The sequence below is a fragment of the Theobroma cacao genome, chromosome 6 (assembly GCF_053813885.1).
Source record: "Theobroma cacao isolate CCN51 chromosome 6, ASM5381388v1, whole genome shotgun sequence".
NCBI classification, from domain to species: Eukaryota; Viridiplantae; Streptophyta; class Magnoliopsida; order Malvales; family Malvaceae; genus Theobroma; species Theobroma cacao.
The window spans coordinates 833,822-851,872 of NC_142644.1; the positions used below are offsets into that span (position 1 = coordinate 833,822).

At 32.5% G+C, this 18,051-nt stretch overlaps 2 protein-coding genes across 3 annotated transcripts in view; both read left to right on the top strand.

The window, feature by feature from the left end:
* The window catches only part of LOC18595129 (uncharacterized), a 59,432-nt gene that overhangs the window by 14,812 nt on the left and 26,569 nt on the right, over positions 1-18,051 (top strand). The window lies entirely within an intron of this gene.
* Positions 4,025-10,514, top strand: LOC148761948 (alpha N-terminal protein methyltransferase 1-like). 2 transcript variants are annotated; one of them, XM_088807212.1, is made up of 6 exons: positions 4,025-4,160; positions 4,343-4,924; positions 5,022-5,166; positions 6,821-6,879; positions 9,413-9,494; positions 9,920-10,025. In XM_088807212.1, the coding sequence occupies exons 2-5, from the start codon at positions 4,784-4,786 to the stop codon at positions 9,476-9,478; spliced, it is 411 nt and encodes a 136-aa protein (XP_088663338.1). In that variant the 5' UTR covers positions 4,025-4,160; positions 4,343-4,783; the 3' UTR covers positions 9,479-9,494; positions 9,920-10,025. The 2 variants fall into 2 exon arrangements, with proteins under 2 accessions (XP_088663338.1, XP_088663337.1); XM_088807211.1 differs by lacking the exon at positions 9,413-9,494 and having other exon boundaries at positions 9,920-10,514.

Sequence of the window (18,051 nt, forward strand, 5' to 3'; positions counted from 1 at the left end):
GATCAATTTTATTTTTTTAGTTGAACATGTCAACGTTAGCATTTTTTGACATGTCAGCTCGTCGTTAGCACCACTAATAATTAATTTGGATGGAGTTAGATAGAGAGAATCAATAGTACAAAATCTAGGTAAGAGGGACTAAATTAATCAGTTTTGGATAGACAGACTAAATTGATAAAAAAAAAAATCTTTAATATAGGTATCTATGAGGTACTTTGACCATTAATGAATTCCAATCAACCAAAGAGGTGATGGATATGATCATGTAATGTGTATGTGTAATTGAGATTCTTATTTTCCTTCAAAAAAATTCAATAATGTAGTATAAAAGAAATCTATAAAGAGAAAAAATAATTGTTCACGCCTCAACATTTCCTGAAACCTTTTCAGCACTTTGAAGCTTTGTCCATTAATTAATCGCCTTGTTTCAAGCATGTTCTCATAGTAACAAAAGTCTTTACACTGTATAGAACCTTTTGTTTCTTTTTGACCTCCTGTAATCTTGAGCAAGGCTGATTGTGTATATAGTGGAGCATAGTTGTGTACATAGGGAGATGCATGCTTAAGCTACAGGGATGGTTTTTGTTCACTTGCCTTTTTGTATATTGATTTTGCTTAAGGCATAAAGGTATAGAATTTCAAAAAAAAGATATAAAATTGTGGTATTAGCATCTTGATAGCCACATTTGGAATAAAAAGGTAGCAATTAAAAGAAGCATTTTATCCTTAATGATGAGCAAGCTTTTTTTAGCCTTTTTCATTTTTATATTCTCTCAATAATTTCCTTCTTTAAATAAATAAAAACAATGTTGACAGGGCATGAAGCACATGCCATTTTCTTGTTTTTGGTATAAAGGCCTGAGGGAATCTTTGTTTAGGTTTTGTATTTAAACACACTCTCTCATCAAGAGGCTAGTAGTTGATCATCTCTCTTTCTTCATCTACCTAAATTTCTTTCTTTGTTTGTTTGAGAAAACAAAGTAGAGACTATTCTGCTATGGGGATATTCTATACTTGTTTTCGATAGAAATTTAGTACCTCCTCAAGTCCTCAACTGTCTTGGTGATGCAAAAAGGGGGTTGTAGCTAGAAATAAACCACAAAAAATATGCAAGCAAGGCTGTTGATGTGAATGATTTAGCTTGGTTTGGGTTATACAAGGCGTAACGATTCTTTGAACGTCAAATACACTTTTCTATATTTAAGCTTATTCTTCATAATGTGTAGGATTGTAGGGCATTTTATTCAATTATATTTTGGTTAGATTGTAGAGAAAAGAAAGCTAGAGAAAAAGACAACGGAGAGAAACATTTTTTGACAATGATTCAAAATTTAATTTCATTAATAAGTTAAAGAATTATAGCAAACTGTCAAAAAGGTCAAAAAAAACTTTTTTCTGCTTCTTTTATTCTCTCTTGGCTAGAAGAGATGTGCATTCTTGAACCAGTGATTTGCAAATAAGTGACTACTTTTCCTGTATACCTTTGAGTTGAATGACCATGTACTTATCAATTATGTATATTTCAACAAATTTATGTTAATATTCAAGTTTCTAATATTTGAACGAGTGTATATTTGATGCATTAATAGTGTCTATAAGATACATTGTCAGTGCATTAAATATGAATCCTATTTAAATAGATTAAGAGTACATAGTTAAGAATTGCAGAGAGCTTAATTTGAGATAATAGCTTTTTGTATGAAAAAAGAAAAAGAAGATTTGGCTTTTTTTTTTTTATTTGTTTTTGTTAATTTTATTATGTCAGCTTGATTTTATGTCAACAACCTTGTCAATTCATTATGGTTAGTAATCAACAGTTTTAATAACAATGCTTCCTAACATAAAGTTTAAAGGGGAAAATAAGAGATTGCAAACTCAAAACCTTGATGTCTTTTAGGCTTTTCTTGTTTCTTTGTCCTTTTGTATTTGTTGTTTTAGTTATAAAATTGTGGAAGTAGCATCTTGATTGCCACATTTTCGATAAAAAAGTACCAATTTAAAAAAACATTTTATCTTTAATGATAAGTAAGTTTTCTTTGACTTTTTTCTTTTTCTTGAAAGACAAAGACAATAGTATTCCATAAAAAAGGATATGTGTTAATTAAATTATTTGAAGGCAAGAAATTAAGATTAACATCAATATTCGCTTCCAAATTCTCACTATTATTTCTTTCTTTAAATAAAGAAAAAAATAATATTGTTTTTGATCATTCATTTGATTAATTAATCTGAAATTGTCGTTGTATTAGTAAAATGAGTCGTAATCACAATATGCATGCGATGTGTTTTCATTGTACAAGTAATTATTGTATAACTAAAGCAAAAAGAAAGTAATTGCTACATAACATTATTTTACTTAAAGGGAAACATTTAATTAAAAAAAAGTAATCCCAAACTTAAAACATTTTTTAAACAAAACGCTCCCCTTCTTAAACTAAAGTGAGAATCAATTAAGTATGGTACAGCTTATAGATACATTTATGCCACCAGTAATGCTTTGTTTCAGAATTATCTTTCCTTTTTAGAAACAATAAAGATGAATTATATATTAAAAAAGAGAGGGATAAGAGTATTCCTTTACAACCAGACAAAAAAGACCCACGACTACATCAAAAACAGCCAATGGGGCTTAAAAATTTGGGTAGACCAGTACTTACCTTAGGTCCTGCCAAGTAGTATTAAAAAGAAAAAATTACAAAAGGTAAGAAAACCATAACAAAAGGACCTGTACATAATCTTTTCCTAGAAGAAAGATCCAAAAAAGGGTTCAATTAATATCCCTTAAAAAAAAAAAAGCAGTATAAACGAAGAAACATCAATGGTTCCCATGAAAGTAGCAGCGAGCATTATGTTGCACAACAAAAGTAAATAAAGCAGGGGACAGAACACCTCACACTAGGTTAATATTCTTTTCCGGGGCTAGCATGCTGTCGTTGATCCGAAACAAATCTGATATCAATCACTTTTTGTCTTTCTTAATATCAATCACTTTTACATAGAATTTAATTTTAATTTTACATTTGAATTGTTGTGCTAGGTTATGGTCGTAGAGGGGTCAACTTGATGTAAGTTAAGCAACTTGGATTTACGGCATAAAACTCAACTAAATTCCAACAAAGATTAGTTCCTAACCCATATAGTAAATTTGCATATCACCCACATTATAAACTAATCAATTACTGAAAACATGAAATTACCACTAGTACGTGCTTGCTAAATCTCATAAATAAATCATCTTAATAAGCAATAATTATGTGTGCGAGGGCTAATTATTGTAGTTAACATTCCATGAATTTTACCTCAAAATTTGTGTTAATATTCTAGGTTGTGATCAAGTCATATGTTCAAGTTTCTAACATTTAAATAGACTAGGAGTACTTCATGAATGAAGGGGTTTAATTTGAAGTAATAGCTTCAAGTATGGAATAAGAAAAACAAAGATTATGCTGTTTTTTTTTCCTTTTTTTTAATATTTTCTTGTCTTAGGTTGATTTTATGTCAACACTCTTATTCACTATTTGGTAAATTTGGACACGTGTATTTCTGCAGTAATGTTTGTGAAATGGTTTGGACAGCTATTTATTTCAGATGTGCTGAGAGGTAGTTTAATTATTTTTGTTGACTGAGTTGTATTTTCAAAGGTTGGGCGAACTTGTTAAAGAGTCCAACTGGACCTATTTATCCCCAAAATTGAGCTTAATTTTGGCATATGGCATGTGGCATGCCGCATTGCCAAAGCTCTTCAAGGAAGAGCACAAGCAAAACCAGAGGCAATGCGACGAGTAAAGGCCAGATAAATAAGAAGGCTAACCATAATTTAACCAAAAACAAAAATGAAAAAAGAAAGAAAGAAAGATAGTACACATCATGTCATCACTCATCAATTAGACATCCCATCGTCACCAACCCAGGGTCCTTGGTCAACTTCATCCACATACGTTGTCCAGTAAAAATCACTCAAGTGTCTCGCATTGCTCGAAAAGGACAAAAAGACTGCCACGTGCTACCTTACGGGCAATTGCTACTAGAGTTCTCCACCGCCCGCTTGGTGTCGCCTGTACAGCCACAACCACAGCCACCACCATTTGCATTTCTCCTGATTCAGAATTCTTATCACATTACTACTGTTGGAAAAGTGTTTGACAAACAACTTTCACCTGGTAAGTTGGACTCACTATAACCTTTATTATGAAATATTTTATACGCATCGCTTTTGGATTACAAAGCATTACAAGGACGAATTATAAAGCATTTTAATTCTCATGGTTTTTTTTTTTTTAAAGAGTGATTTTGGGTTCAACTTTAAGAAATTGTCTGCCACTTGTTCATTGTTACAAAACAGGGTCGGAAGAGAAGCAGCTTCAACATCATCCACTTGTTCAGTCAACCAATAATTAGCTGCTGTTTTCATTAACCAATTTACATTTGAGAAACAACAAAAACAATGGCAAAAGCACTTCTTTCCATGATCCTGGAGCAGCAGTTGGGTGGTTCGTTCATTCCTCAAGAGATAAAGCATCATGTCGGATTGGCTGTAGGTCTTGAAGAAGAAATCCAAAAACTCACCAGCAACTTTGACGCCATTCAAGCTGTGCTTGAAGATGCGAAAGGATAAACCAAACAGGGCATGCCTAACCCAAGGCGCGGAGGATAAGGTATACCGATGTGGATGCGGCCCATATCCTAAGCTGTTTCCCCACAGACCCTCCAACAGTGTCCCATAACTCTAGTCCTACATCCACCACGGAAGAATAACAAGACTCCCAAGGAGCGGAGGACGGCAATGGAGGCAGCTGGCTCCGATTCCGATGGCAGAGAATTCAGGAACCCACAGGAAATGTGGAGGGAGCAAATTGGAGATGCAGATGAAGGAGATAACCATAAGAAGACTCAGTGGTACCGTGAAGGCGTTGCCTATTGGGAAGTAAGTCTTTCTTAACTCTGGTTCTTACATTTGTATGTGGGTACCATTAGCTAACTCATAGTATAGTTATTGGATTCTTTGGTTGTGCTAAGAGAAGGGTGTGGAGGCATCGGTAGATGGGGTGTTGGGTGGATTTGGGCAAGTAAATGAGGCAGATGTCAAGGGTAGTGAGGTTTTTCTCAATACCCTTTTGCATGAAAGATTCGATGGCGGTGGAAGAAATCACCATCTTGTTGCTCTTGGTACTTCTCTTTCACTCTCTGTGTCCTCAACTTTATATTGTTTTTATGAAGTTATATACCCATATATGTTCTGTTGAGGTAGTTTGGTTTATGTTATTATTATTATTATTTTTTTTACACTAAAAATCAACCTTAGGTTATTATGCGCCATTAAATGTGGAAGTGCAAAGTTGGTGATGGGATCCTACTTCATTAGAATGTAGCATTGGTGGAAAACCTAATTAACTATAAATTAAACAAAAAACATAGTGGTGACAGCAGAAAGGGATGTTGTGATAGATGAAATTTTGAGTTAAATATCCGCAATTAGTGCTTGAAACCGGAAACCAATATAACTTGATAACACAACCATGAAAAGTTTATGTCCCATAATCCCACCCCATAAAAGAAAATAAATAAATAAAGAAGAGAAAGGCATGGAAATTTGCATGAATATGCATTTTCTGAATTATTTTGCATGATATCTTCACCAAAAATCAGTCTTAGTAGTGCAAGAAGCATGTCATGCATTAGAGGTGTTGCTTTGATTTAGAATGCCAGCGTTTTAGGTGTTGCTCTTATTTAGAATGGTATAATGCAATTGAGAATTGGGTTTACTACATGCTATTTTGCTTAATAAAAAACCATCTTTAAGCAATATTCTTTTTTAAATTTGGGAAGAAGCTTGCTGGGAGTTCTCTCTGTCTCTTAAGGGTTGTGTGCTTGTGGGGGGTGGGGGATGGGGCACCCCTGGACCCAATTTGAGGCTGTTGTGAGTGCTCAGAATAAAGGAAAGAAATTTCTGTGTTTAAGATTGAAAAATTACTTTCACATTTCATCAGCAGCGAAGATGCTCTATCTTGCTAATATTCTGGAACTTGTTATCTTTTGAAAGGCAAAAATTAGATATGTCTTCAGTATGTTTTATTACTAGGAGATTGATTCTTCGACATGATTAGGATCTATAATTGCCTATATATGAAGTTGGTCTTAATACTTGTGAGTTGGTGGACTATACTGGGGCAATTGGTGGACTATACTGGGGCAATTGACTGAAATCTTGCGAAGGGGAATTGTAGGGGAAATTATTTAGGAAACTAAGCAGTTGGAGTTTGGCTTTAATATAAAGATATTTAGGTAACTAAGCAGTAATGGTTTGGCTTTAATATGAAGATAATTAAGTGATTTCCACAAGTTTTATTTTAAGTATTATGATATAAGATGCACTTAAGCACTTGGCTTTATGATTTGTGCATGTATCCCCTGCTAAAAGAGCTGGGTTTAAATTACCCTCCCCTAATAAAATAAAATAAAACATGAAAATTGATGGTTGTGCCCTCAAACTTTTGCCTTCATATGGTTTATGTTGGTGGAATTAAAACAAACTCTTTTGATGATCTTAGTGCAGAAGAATCTGGTACATTTTAGGGCTTAGCATACTAAATTAAACTATGTCATAATTCTCAAAACACTGCAATGCTGACCTTTATTTCAAGTCCATACATTGAAGCACTAGAAATACCTGCAAATGGTTCTAAAGCATACTTAAAATATTGCTGCAGTACTGATCTGTTTGGTATTTCATTTTTCTTGATGTTTTTAATTCTAATTGAAAATCATAAATCTAGTTGACATTCTGAGCTCTTAGTTTCTATGTTAATTTAACATACTGCAGATTGTGGTTCTGGCATAGGGAGAATAACCAAGAATCTTCTCATAAGATATTTTAACGAGGTAAGGTCATTTTTCTCTTTCTATTAGCATATTTTTAATATTTCTGACATTTACCATCTTTGCAGTTAATTGATAACATGGTTCATAGTGCATAATTCTTACTACCTAAAGAATTTCTCTGTTGTATTTGAATGAAAAGCAAAATTGGGTAGTGCCTTTTAAAAAATTCATGCAGGACATGAGGAGGGTACCCGTTAATTTCAAGGTACCTAAACCTTAACCCTATAAAAAATCAAATATCTAAACTCTATTAATTACCTGAATAATTTTGAAAGTTACTACCCTAACCTTAACCTTAACCTTAATACATTCCCACTACCCTATAATTACCCTAACTCGTTTAAAAACCCGATTAGATAAAAAATTTATTAAAATGTTCTTCATTGGTACCCAATTACTCAAACCCGAACCTGTATTCATATACAATAATATTTCTTCTACATAGTACATATAATTAACTACTAATTAAATTAATAAAAACACAAATAATAAAATTTAAATTTAAATAATCAAAAACTATAAATTGTTTATAAATGAACATAATATATAATATAAATCAATATTATGTTATTGTTTAATAGTTATTAACTTATATAATAGTAATGATATTCTTTATAAATGAATATAATAAATAATATAAAGTATATGTATTAAAAGATATTACAAGTTATATACTATAAAGTGTGTATATATATATTATAATTAATAATTTTATAAGTTATAATTTTTATAATGTTAACAAAATATAAAAAGTAAATACATTTATTTTTAAAGTATATATATATATATATTAAAAGTATTTTAGTGTATATATATAATAGTGATTATATTCTTTATAAATGAATTCAATATATATAAAGTATAGATATTAAAAGACATTACAAGTTAATTAATAATCATAGTTTCATTAATTAATTTAATTAATTATATGAGTTTGTCCTTTACTACAAGAAATTAAAAAAAATAGTTAAGTTTCAAAACTATTCTAATCTCACAACTTCTTTTTAGATAATTAAGTTTATATATATCAAAGTATCTATATTATAATTAATAATTTGTAAGTTATAATTTTTGTAATGTTAACACAAAATAGAAAGTAAATATGGTTATATTTAAAGTGTGTATATATATACACACACACACTAAAAGTGTTTTATTATATGTATAATAATAATTATATTTTTTATAAATGAATCCAATATATATAAAGTAAATATATTAAAAGAAATTACAAGGTAATTAATAATCATAGTTTTATGAATTAATTTAATTAATTATATGAGTTTATCCTTAATTATATGAAATTAAAAAAAATAACTAGGTTTCAAAACTATTCTAATCTCACAACTTCTCTTAAGCTTTGCATATTATAAGTTTATATAAACAAAAGTGTATATATTATAATTAATAATTTTATATGTTATAATTTTTTTTAATTTTAATACAAAATAGAAAGTAAATATATTTATATTTAAAGTATATATATACTAAAAGTATTAGTATATATATAATACAGTAATTATATTTCTTATAAATGAACTCAATATATATAATGTATATATTAAAAAACATTTCAAGTTAATTAATAATTATAGTTTAATAAATTAATTTAATTAACTATATAGTTTTGTCTTTAATTATATGAAATTAAAAAAAATAGTTAGATTCCAAAACTATTCTAATCTCAAAGACTCTCTTTAAGTATATATATTATGAGTTATAATTTTTGTAATATTAATACAAAGTAAAAAGTAACTATATTTATATTAGAAGTATATATATAATAGTAATTATATTCTTTTGTAATATGATATGATATTCATATTATTTAAACATAATTAATAATCTAATAATTTTTTAATTGAAATATTTTAATGTAATCACATTAATAATTTGAGTAACCAGACTTTTTAATATATTTGTCAGCTTTTAATAAATATATTAATGTTGATTATTTTTAATTTAATCATTTAAATAACAACAAAATATATATAAACAGGTATTGGGATCGAGTTCGAGGTGGGTACCCGTGTAACTTGAATAGTAACATAATCGGGTTCAGGTAGCGGGTACCCAAGAGGTACTACCCCGAACCTGATATGGGTAGTGAAATCACTATCCGAACCCGTCCTAAACTTGATTATAGGGTATCTTAATCCGATATAACCGGGTTGGATACCTGTGGGTATCTTATAATAGGGTATGCATTGCCATCCCTACACATTAATATGTAATTCCAATACAGTGAACATGATGTGGAACATGGTGGACTTTTTCTTTTTCCTCTCTTTTTCTTTCATCGAATGATATGAATCAGTGACATAGTATTAGTTGGAGCTACTATCTTAATAAAGCTGCATAGTACTTTGTGATAGCTATGCTTTTGGACCCCTCTTCCCTTTACCATTCTCCAGGTTGATCTACTTGAGCCAGTTTCGCATTTCTTAGATGCTGCCCGTGAAAGTTTGTCTCAGGAATATTTTGTAGCCTCTGATGCGCACAAAGCAAATAATTCTACTGTGTCTCCCTTCAGGTCATGTACTTCAAGACTACATTCACACATGGATACATGCTTCTTGATGTCTTGAAGTATTCATAACTATGGTTAAGTCCATGTAAGCTATGTATTTCCAACTTTTCACGTTTCCCTATATTGCGGATGTAGCCATGTAATTTGCACCTCAAGCAGGCATGTTGTTTGAGTACAATCCTGGGAAAAACTTACAGAAGTTAAGGTAAACATGTTAAATATGGGTTTGCATCTGGAACTCACATTTGAATCTGGGCAACATAGTCTGTACTCTGTAGGCGGCTGGATTCAAGTAAATTTTTGCAAACAATTATTTACTCTTTTGTGTGTGTTGGGGTGGGGGGGGGGGGGGGGGGGGGGGGGGGTAGGGGACAGCATATGGGCTAGTGAATGAGCCCTTTAAGTTGGTGATATATGTGCTTGTCTTCTTCTGATGCTTCTGGCTGTTAAATTTTACTTTATAAAACAGAAATTTGACGACCATTTTTTTTTTGTCTTTTGCTTTTTCAGGAGTTCACCCCTGATGCTGGAAGGTACAATGTTATTTGGATTCAGTGGTGCATTGGTCATCTCACAGATGACGACTTTGTCTCATTTTTTAAGAGAGCAAAGGTGAATAAATCTTCTTCTTGAGACAGAACTTACTTTTTATTTGACATGTTGTGCTGTGTGGAAGTGCATGGAAAGATCAAAATTATGTATTGAAATTTTCTTGCCTGCTGTCTACTATACATTCGAAGTGCCTTGTTCTGATTTTTGAATTATGAACTGTCAGATCATTGCAATGGTATCTCAAATTTTCCTTTTCCAAATTTATTGCTTCATGCTTTCTCTCTTGTAACGTCTTTTAAACCTTCTCACAGCTATAGGAATTAAGGTTGTCTAGAGAACACAACATAGCAAACACCGGAAGGATGATATCGTCAAACTCTTTTTTCTTTTTGCCCTTTCTTTTTGCAATGTGTCGTGTTGTTCATTCTATTCTTCTTCCTGCTAGGTAACTAGCGCATTTGATGGGTTAGTTTGGAGTGTTTGGGCCCATCCCTAGCACCACAGAAACAAGGCTGGATAATACTTTATAATTCATACAGCTATTTTGCTATCATCCGTTTTCTCACCTTACAAAAGCTTGTGACCAAATTTTGTTGTGCCTTGTGCATTGAAATAAGATTTAAGAAATGATGGTAGGTTGACTTTTGTCCCTTAAGTTTGTAAATGGTGGGAAATAAAATTAAATCTAGAAAGTGCCATATTCATTTCATTTTTTCCAGGTGCTGTTAAGCATAACCTTTTACACTGCCTTCAATGTATTTTCATCAAAATTAAGCAAAACATATTAATAATAAAAATCTCCAACAAGGAAATTCTTGGGCATGTGTATGTGTATGTAATTTGGAGACCTGATCTCTAAGTTGTGTCCTGGAAAGAACCTTGTTGAAAATTATTATTCTTGCATATATGATTTAAAAGATTCTAATTTGCATTTTAATTTGATATACTAATGAATTTGTTGATTCCAGGTAGGCCTTAAACCTGGTGGATTCTTTGTCCTGAAAGAGAACATTGCTAGAAACGGTATTGTCTTTATGACTCTTTGATTTTTCTAAGCATGTTTGTTTGCCCTCCCTCCCTCTCTCCCTCCCCTTTTTAAGAAGTGCTCAAGTTTTGTTTAAAGTATTCCTCAAACTTTCTTATGTTTTGGTATTCTGTTGTAAATTTTCGTGAAGCTGTTTTTTTTTTTTTGGAAATGCCGCATGTCATCTCACGTATGAGAAGACATAAAGTTGCTTTTTTGAGCTGATATTACTTTTTAACTTCGTCTTATTATGTAATTATCTGCCCTCTACAACTTTGAAGTAAAATAATAGTTTATAATAATAGATGTTCAATTAAAAGATAAATGGATAAAGGAATTTTTAAGCTCCATTTACACAATCCATTGCTTGATACTAAGGGAAGCAGCAAGTTTTTGTTTTATGCATTCCTCAAACTTTCTTATTTTTTGGTATCTTGCGGTAAAATTTTCATAAAGTTGCTTTCTAGAGCTGATATAACTGATTAACTTTGTTTTATTATGTATTCATCTGCCCGCTACTGCTTGAAGTATACTAGTTAATGTTTTAAATGTTTAATTAAGGATAAATGGGTAAAGGAATATTTAAGCTCCATTGTCTTATTTCGTTGCTTGATACCAAGGGAAACAGCCAAAAAGTGTTGCAACTTATAATTCGCAGGTTCAGGATGAGTTTCATCTACTCAAATGGGTATGGGGTATAATTTTATTATGCCACCTATTTGGGACACCTTTTGGTAACACTGTCTATACAACTTTCTTCACTGAAAATTCATGATGTAGTGGGGAAGTAGAAACAATAACAAGAAACCAAAACAGTGAACAAAACCAGAACAAAGGTTAAAATTGAGGTAAAACCGAAGTCGTAACAAGTTACAAGCCAGTAAGGCCAATTGTCGAGCATCTTAAGGTTAAATAAACAAGTCACTCCCATCTCATCTGTAATAGATTGATTCAAACCAGCTAGATAACGAGAAGTCAACTGCTCATTAGTCTCTTTCAAACCAACCCTAGGGAAAGGTCGTTGAAACCTGAATGAAATTTCTCATTCAACTCCATTTAATCAGCAGCGGAAATTGCCTCCTCATCTTCATTTTCATGTGTTCCCAAGTGTTGATTTTGGCTTGCCTGGATGTGTTTGCTGCTCGTCAACTCTCTTCCACCATTGAAGTGCACGCAGTCCCTTCAACTTAAGCTTCACAAACAGCACCTTTCTTTGTTCTGCCATTGGTTTCTACTAAAAATAATTTTCGAAACTATCTTTCTGATCTGAATAATCTTTTGCATGCATCTTTTTCCGGAAGTCATCTACCTTAATTCTAACTCCACCACCATTGAAGTCTAGGCATGTAACAATCAGCCTTCCAATCTACCACAAACAGCACTATTTGCTGGTCGAGCATTATGAAAGGGGTTTTTATCCTCTCCATATTCAATTTCATCCTCAAGAACACCTACCGGTAAACCGAAAGGGTCAGTATTGCCTTGTGGATTCTCCATACAGGCTCCCATTGGTTCCTGTCACTTTAAAGCTTGCACAGCCTGCAACAAATCTTCAATCATACCCATCAACTCAGCCAGTTCTATTTGCCGGTCTTGATTTCTTTTCCACGTCCGCTAACAAGTCCTCTACCACGATTAGCCATGGTTTATAAGCTAAAATCCTAGTTCAACTTTAAGATCTCTTCATCTGATACCACTTTGATGTAGTATGGAAGTAGAAACAACAAAAACAAAAGAAAAACAATGACGAAAACCAGAACAAAGGCTAAAATTGATCTTAAGATCATAGTAGGAACAAGTTAAAGCTGTCTAAAGTTACAGCAGCTTTTAATTGTAGCCCTTCGATACAAACAACCCCATCTAATCCTAGCCATTCAAACTAATTAAAAATGATCACATGCTAATCACGACACATGACTAGATAGAAAACATAATTACCAACTTTTAACTAAAGTAAAACATAATAAAATAACCAATTGGAGAAAAATTTAAGAATGCTCTTGCATAGCCTTGCCCAACAATTAAACTTGCCTAAGGCTTGACTTAACCTAGGACTTAAGTCTCATAATTTGCTTGCATTCAACTCACAAAATACTTGGATTCGATCAGATTATTGTTGAGTTATTCTTGAGCTCAAGTGACCAATCGAGTCTAGTTCAAGTGTTTATATTACTCAGTCAAGATAGTTCAAGAGCGTAATCAACTTTTAATTTTTTTAATATATTTTAAAATTCCATGTATGTAATACTCATATAAAACTAAATAATACAAAGATCAATCAAGTCCAGCTTGGAGGTCTCAGACATATGTACTTTCCGAAAAAATGTTCAAGTTGAGCTTCAGGTCTTAGTTTTGTAATTGAGTCGTGTCATCTTCAAGCTTATCATTTTGTCAACTTGATTTGGCTCAGTTATGCACCTAGACTTTAACCAACTCAAACTGACTAAAAAGGTTACTGAATTGAAAGTTGAGACAGGGACAACTCAAACACAAAGTAATCTGGAATTCTAAATATCGAATTCTTAATCAGACTCAACTTCCATTTTTGTAATCTGCTGTGGTATCTTAAATGTGCTCAAAGTTCTTAAAGTTCTTAAAGTTTTTGTAATCAGACAGGGACAATTTTGTAATCTGCTGTGGTATCTTAAATGGTGCTCAAAGTTCTTAATCAGACTCAACTTCCATTTTTTTGATTCTGAAAAACAAAACCACCTTCACTGGCTAAAATAAAGTGGGAATCAATTCAGTATGGTACAATTTATAGATATGGTACATTTATAGAAATGCTGAATCATTTGTCACTGGCTAACATATTAATTTCAATTCAGACATCGAATTTTGTGATTAGAAATGAAGCAGCTGAATATGGGTATTAAGTGGAAGAATTGGTTTAGCTTTTCAAAAGGATAGGATAGAAGCAGAATTATGCTTTGAGCAAAGAGAGAAGAAGGAGCCACTACGAAGCTCGACTTGAACATCGCAAGCAAGTAAAAGTTCTTTAAGGCTTTTAATGCTCTTTATTTTTTTTTAAATGAAATTGTTAACATTGAATAGTAGATGATTGGGTAGTAGAAATGAGAGGTTGGTGTTGTTAATGCTTTAGGGGACTTAAATTAGAAAGTAGTAGACTACAGAACTTTTAGAGAAATCTAGGGGGAAACAGCTATATATGTAAATTCATTAGATTGGATTTGGTATCAGAAGATTTAAGGGATTTATTCATTTATTTATTTATTTGGGGGTAAGATGGGCAATTTAGAGGCATGAGGGGTTGGGGGGGGAGGGATAAAAGTCCAAAAATTATAAGGAGAAAGATAAGGAAGGAGGTTAGTGGTGGGATGCAGGCTCTGTTTTGGAGAAGTGGCCTCATGACAGGAAAATTCAGACAAGTTAGGTGAAAAAAGTTAGATAAGGTGAAGAGTTGGACTTTGTTTAATGTGCTGGGCAAAGATGGTGTGTAGGGGGTAGAAGGCTAGGACTTTGACACTATTGTTGTCAGAAGGGGCTTTATGTGTTGTTGAGGGGGTGATCATGGTAGTGAACTTGTAACTTTAGGAAGAATCCAGAAGTGGTAACATCCTACCCTATCGATCAAGGATTCATGAACTGGATTCAATTACAGATGTTAAGCGTGAAATTAGTTTGGAAATGGGTTCGGTTGCAACTCAATTAGGACTTTGTACTGCAGCAATAACCATTGGCATTACCTGTAATAATAACTAAAAGATTTACTTGAGCTTTCAGTTCTTCAATCTCGTCTTGAAAAGTGCTCAATGCATCCCTTGTCTCATCACTCAGGATATTATTCATCTCGGACAGTTCTCATTAGACTGTCTCAATTTCATCAATTCCTTCACGGGGAACCATTTGAGCTTTTACTGTGGCCACTACGGCCTCTGGCTCATATCCTCTGATGGTCCTCTAGTGCACTCCACGTGGTCATCATTTGTACACTTTAAATCAGCACCTCTCGCTCGTGTTCTGATACTAACTGTTACGAACTACACTATTTCGCCTAAATATACAATAGTCTATGCGGCACTTGAGTGGACGCTTCCACGCAAGTCAACCAATACTCGGTTATATCTAATCCAACATTAATAATAACAACAAATCAGACTAAGAGAACTCGTATCAAAATCAAAAGGCATACCGAATGCTATATGTGTAACCACTGAGTTATAAAAAGGAAAAGTGCTTTATTAATATAAAATTAATTACAAAGAGATCGAGATAGGTCATCGTCAGGCCATAGGGACAGCCTTATATGATTCACTACAAATATACCCTTACCAATGAAGCAGGCTAACAATCCGCTGATTGTTCATTTTCTATAAAGAGTTTACGAGATTTTATAAGTATTCTATTAATAATCATTACAATGCTTGAAGTAAGGATATTTCTTTTCTAAAAGATCTCCTTTCTAAAAATTTGACAAGTATTTGTGAAAGTATCACCACGAGCCATTACATTGTTTGAAAGAGGAACATTTCCCTTAGAGGTATAAAAGACTCAAGCTCCAAGATAATTCTACGCTATCATAATCCGATACAAGGTTGGCTCATGACACAATGGCCAGCTCGTTCATCCTTGTTATAGCCGTTAGTGCACAGAAAAAGTTTTCTGTGATTTGCAATCCTGTTTTGTTGGTTTTATTTTTCCTAGGCTAGAACTGTGGGAGTGATTTTGTGATGAGTATAAATATCATTTGTAACAGTTGTTGCAATTGATTTTTTCCCTGATCAATGAAAAGTATATTTCCTTTCTCTCCCGCATGACTCTGTTTTCTTCTTCTTCATTTTAGCCTTCTTTGCAGAAATACTTTTAAGTTTCTTAAAATCCTTTCAGGAACAAAGCAAATGAAAGGTGCAAATTACTGTGTTTTGTGGATTTGGTGTTTATCAATCACCAAATGAAGATTATTTTTAGCTCACTTCCATGGTCTCTTGCTGGCCTGGAGATACGGTATACTCAGGTTTAAAGCAAAGGAAATTGTGTGTTGGTTATGTTGATGTTTGGTGCCTGATCTTTGCAATGAGGAAGCTGAAATTACATTGAATCTGGTTGCTTGGGATATTTGTTTTACTACAGGTCTTATGCGATGGTCATTGGGATTAATATGTTTCAAGCTACTGGTTTTTCTTATCCACTTTTTGATGGCTATAAATTAAGTCTTCTCAAAAGCTGACTTGATAAGAGTACTTCCATCCAGTCATGCACGACCAACTTATTGCAGTGGTCCTATGATTTAATCAACTGGATTGCCATTAAGGTTACTATTTTCAAGCCATAAGTTTTTTCTGCAACGTGCTTTGCAGTTCTCATGTGTCTATTTATTATTTGCTCCATTGACAACTCTTCATTATCCTTTTTTGATCAAAAAATTTAAATTTTATTTTTTAAATTAAAAATGTATATATATATATATATATAAATTATTTATATATTTCCTTCTACTTTCTCATTGCCACAATTGGACTATAAGCAGCAAGAAATTTTCATTTTGGCCCAATAGGAGCAAGAACTGAAAAATACATGTTCTTGATTTTCTGCAAAATACGATTTGAATCATGCAAGCATAAGTGTTGAAAGTGTAGAAAGTTCTAACCCTAACAATACGGAAGTGTAGAAAGTTTACGGTTGATTTAAGTCTCATATAATAAACAAATTGCAAGTCTACGTCGCAATCTGATCCATTATTTTTTATAGGGCTTTTTGTGGTTAGAAATCTACAAATATAAAGAAAAAAAATTGTAAAATTGCCAATAAAACTAATTGATGTATCGATTTAGATAAGATAATTTTGAGTATAGAAATGCTTTTCGGTAAAAGTTGTAGTCTATAAACTTAAACAAATATTAAATCAGAGTGCAGGAACAATTAGAATACTAATTCCACATAATAGCACCTATAAATGTGAAATTGTAGATCCAAGAATTTTTCAACTAATTTCTTTGTATTCAGTCAAGGGTTTTTTTTCGTCTAATTCTTGTTGCTGGTGAAATTGTAGACACATCCCTCTCATTTACCCTCATGCATCCAGTCATGTCAATTGCTGGTAAAAAATAATTGTAGCGAGTTGTGCACGGTGAAGTTATTGCAGTTGGCCATGTGACCCTTCAAATCGACAAGCTACTAGTTTTTCTTGTAACGTGCTTTCCAATTCCCTTCTAGTCATCATTACTCAATTGACTATCTTTTGGATTCACACGTCCAATTTGAATATGCAGGACATTCCTTGACTTTTGATTGCTTTTCCATATTAATTGACAAATGATACTTGAATAACATATTCCAATGACCCAAGATATGGGACTTCCTAGTTGTCAATTGCGATGTCCAAAATTGAAGACCCTGAAACTAGTGCACTGTCCTGGCGGATTCAGATCACTACTAACTTCCCAATTCCATGATTAAGATCACAACTATGCAAAATTGAATCTGGCTGGTCCCATTGGGCTTCCTCTTTTAAAACCTAAGTTTGATTCCAGTCCTACTTATAAATAATGTTAAGAGATTTAATTTTAATGAATAATATTTAAATTAAATCATAATTTTAATATAATATAATTTACATCTAAATTTAGATATATATAATAAAACTTAAGAGTTCAAATCAAATTACACTCTTTTATCTGACCTACTCAACTGTTTATAAATTAATATAAATAATATTTTTTACCGATCCCACTTTATATATAAATTAATAATCTACTTATAGATCAAAATTTTATACACACATATATATATGACTCAATTAGGAAGTTTTAATAAAATATGACTCTAATGTTACTTGTTTCGTCTTGAAATTGATATCTTATTGACTTTATCTCTAATTTTTCTTAGTGCATTACAAAGGTCTGGTGTAGTGTTCTCGTATGGTAAGAGAAAATTATGCAATGTGATGGTTGCTTGAGTGCATCTTTGCACGAGACAAGCTCTAGTATAGAACTATCATCTTCAACTTCATTTTCTTTATTATTTCTCATGTCGTTCTCAATAATTTGCTTGTCACTCAACAACTTTGAAGGTGGCTCATTTTCTCCTTGGTAGTTTAAAAGGTACT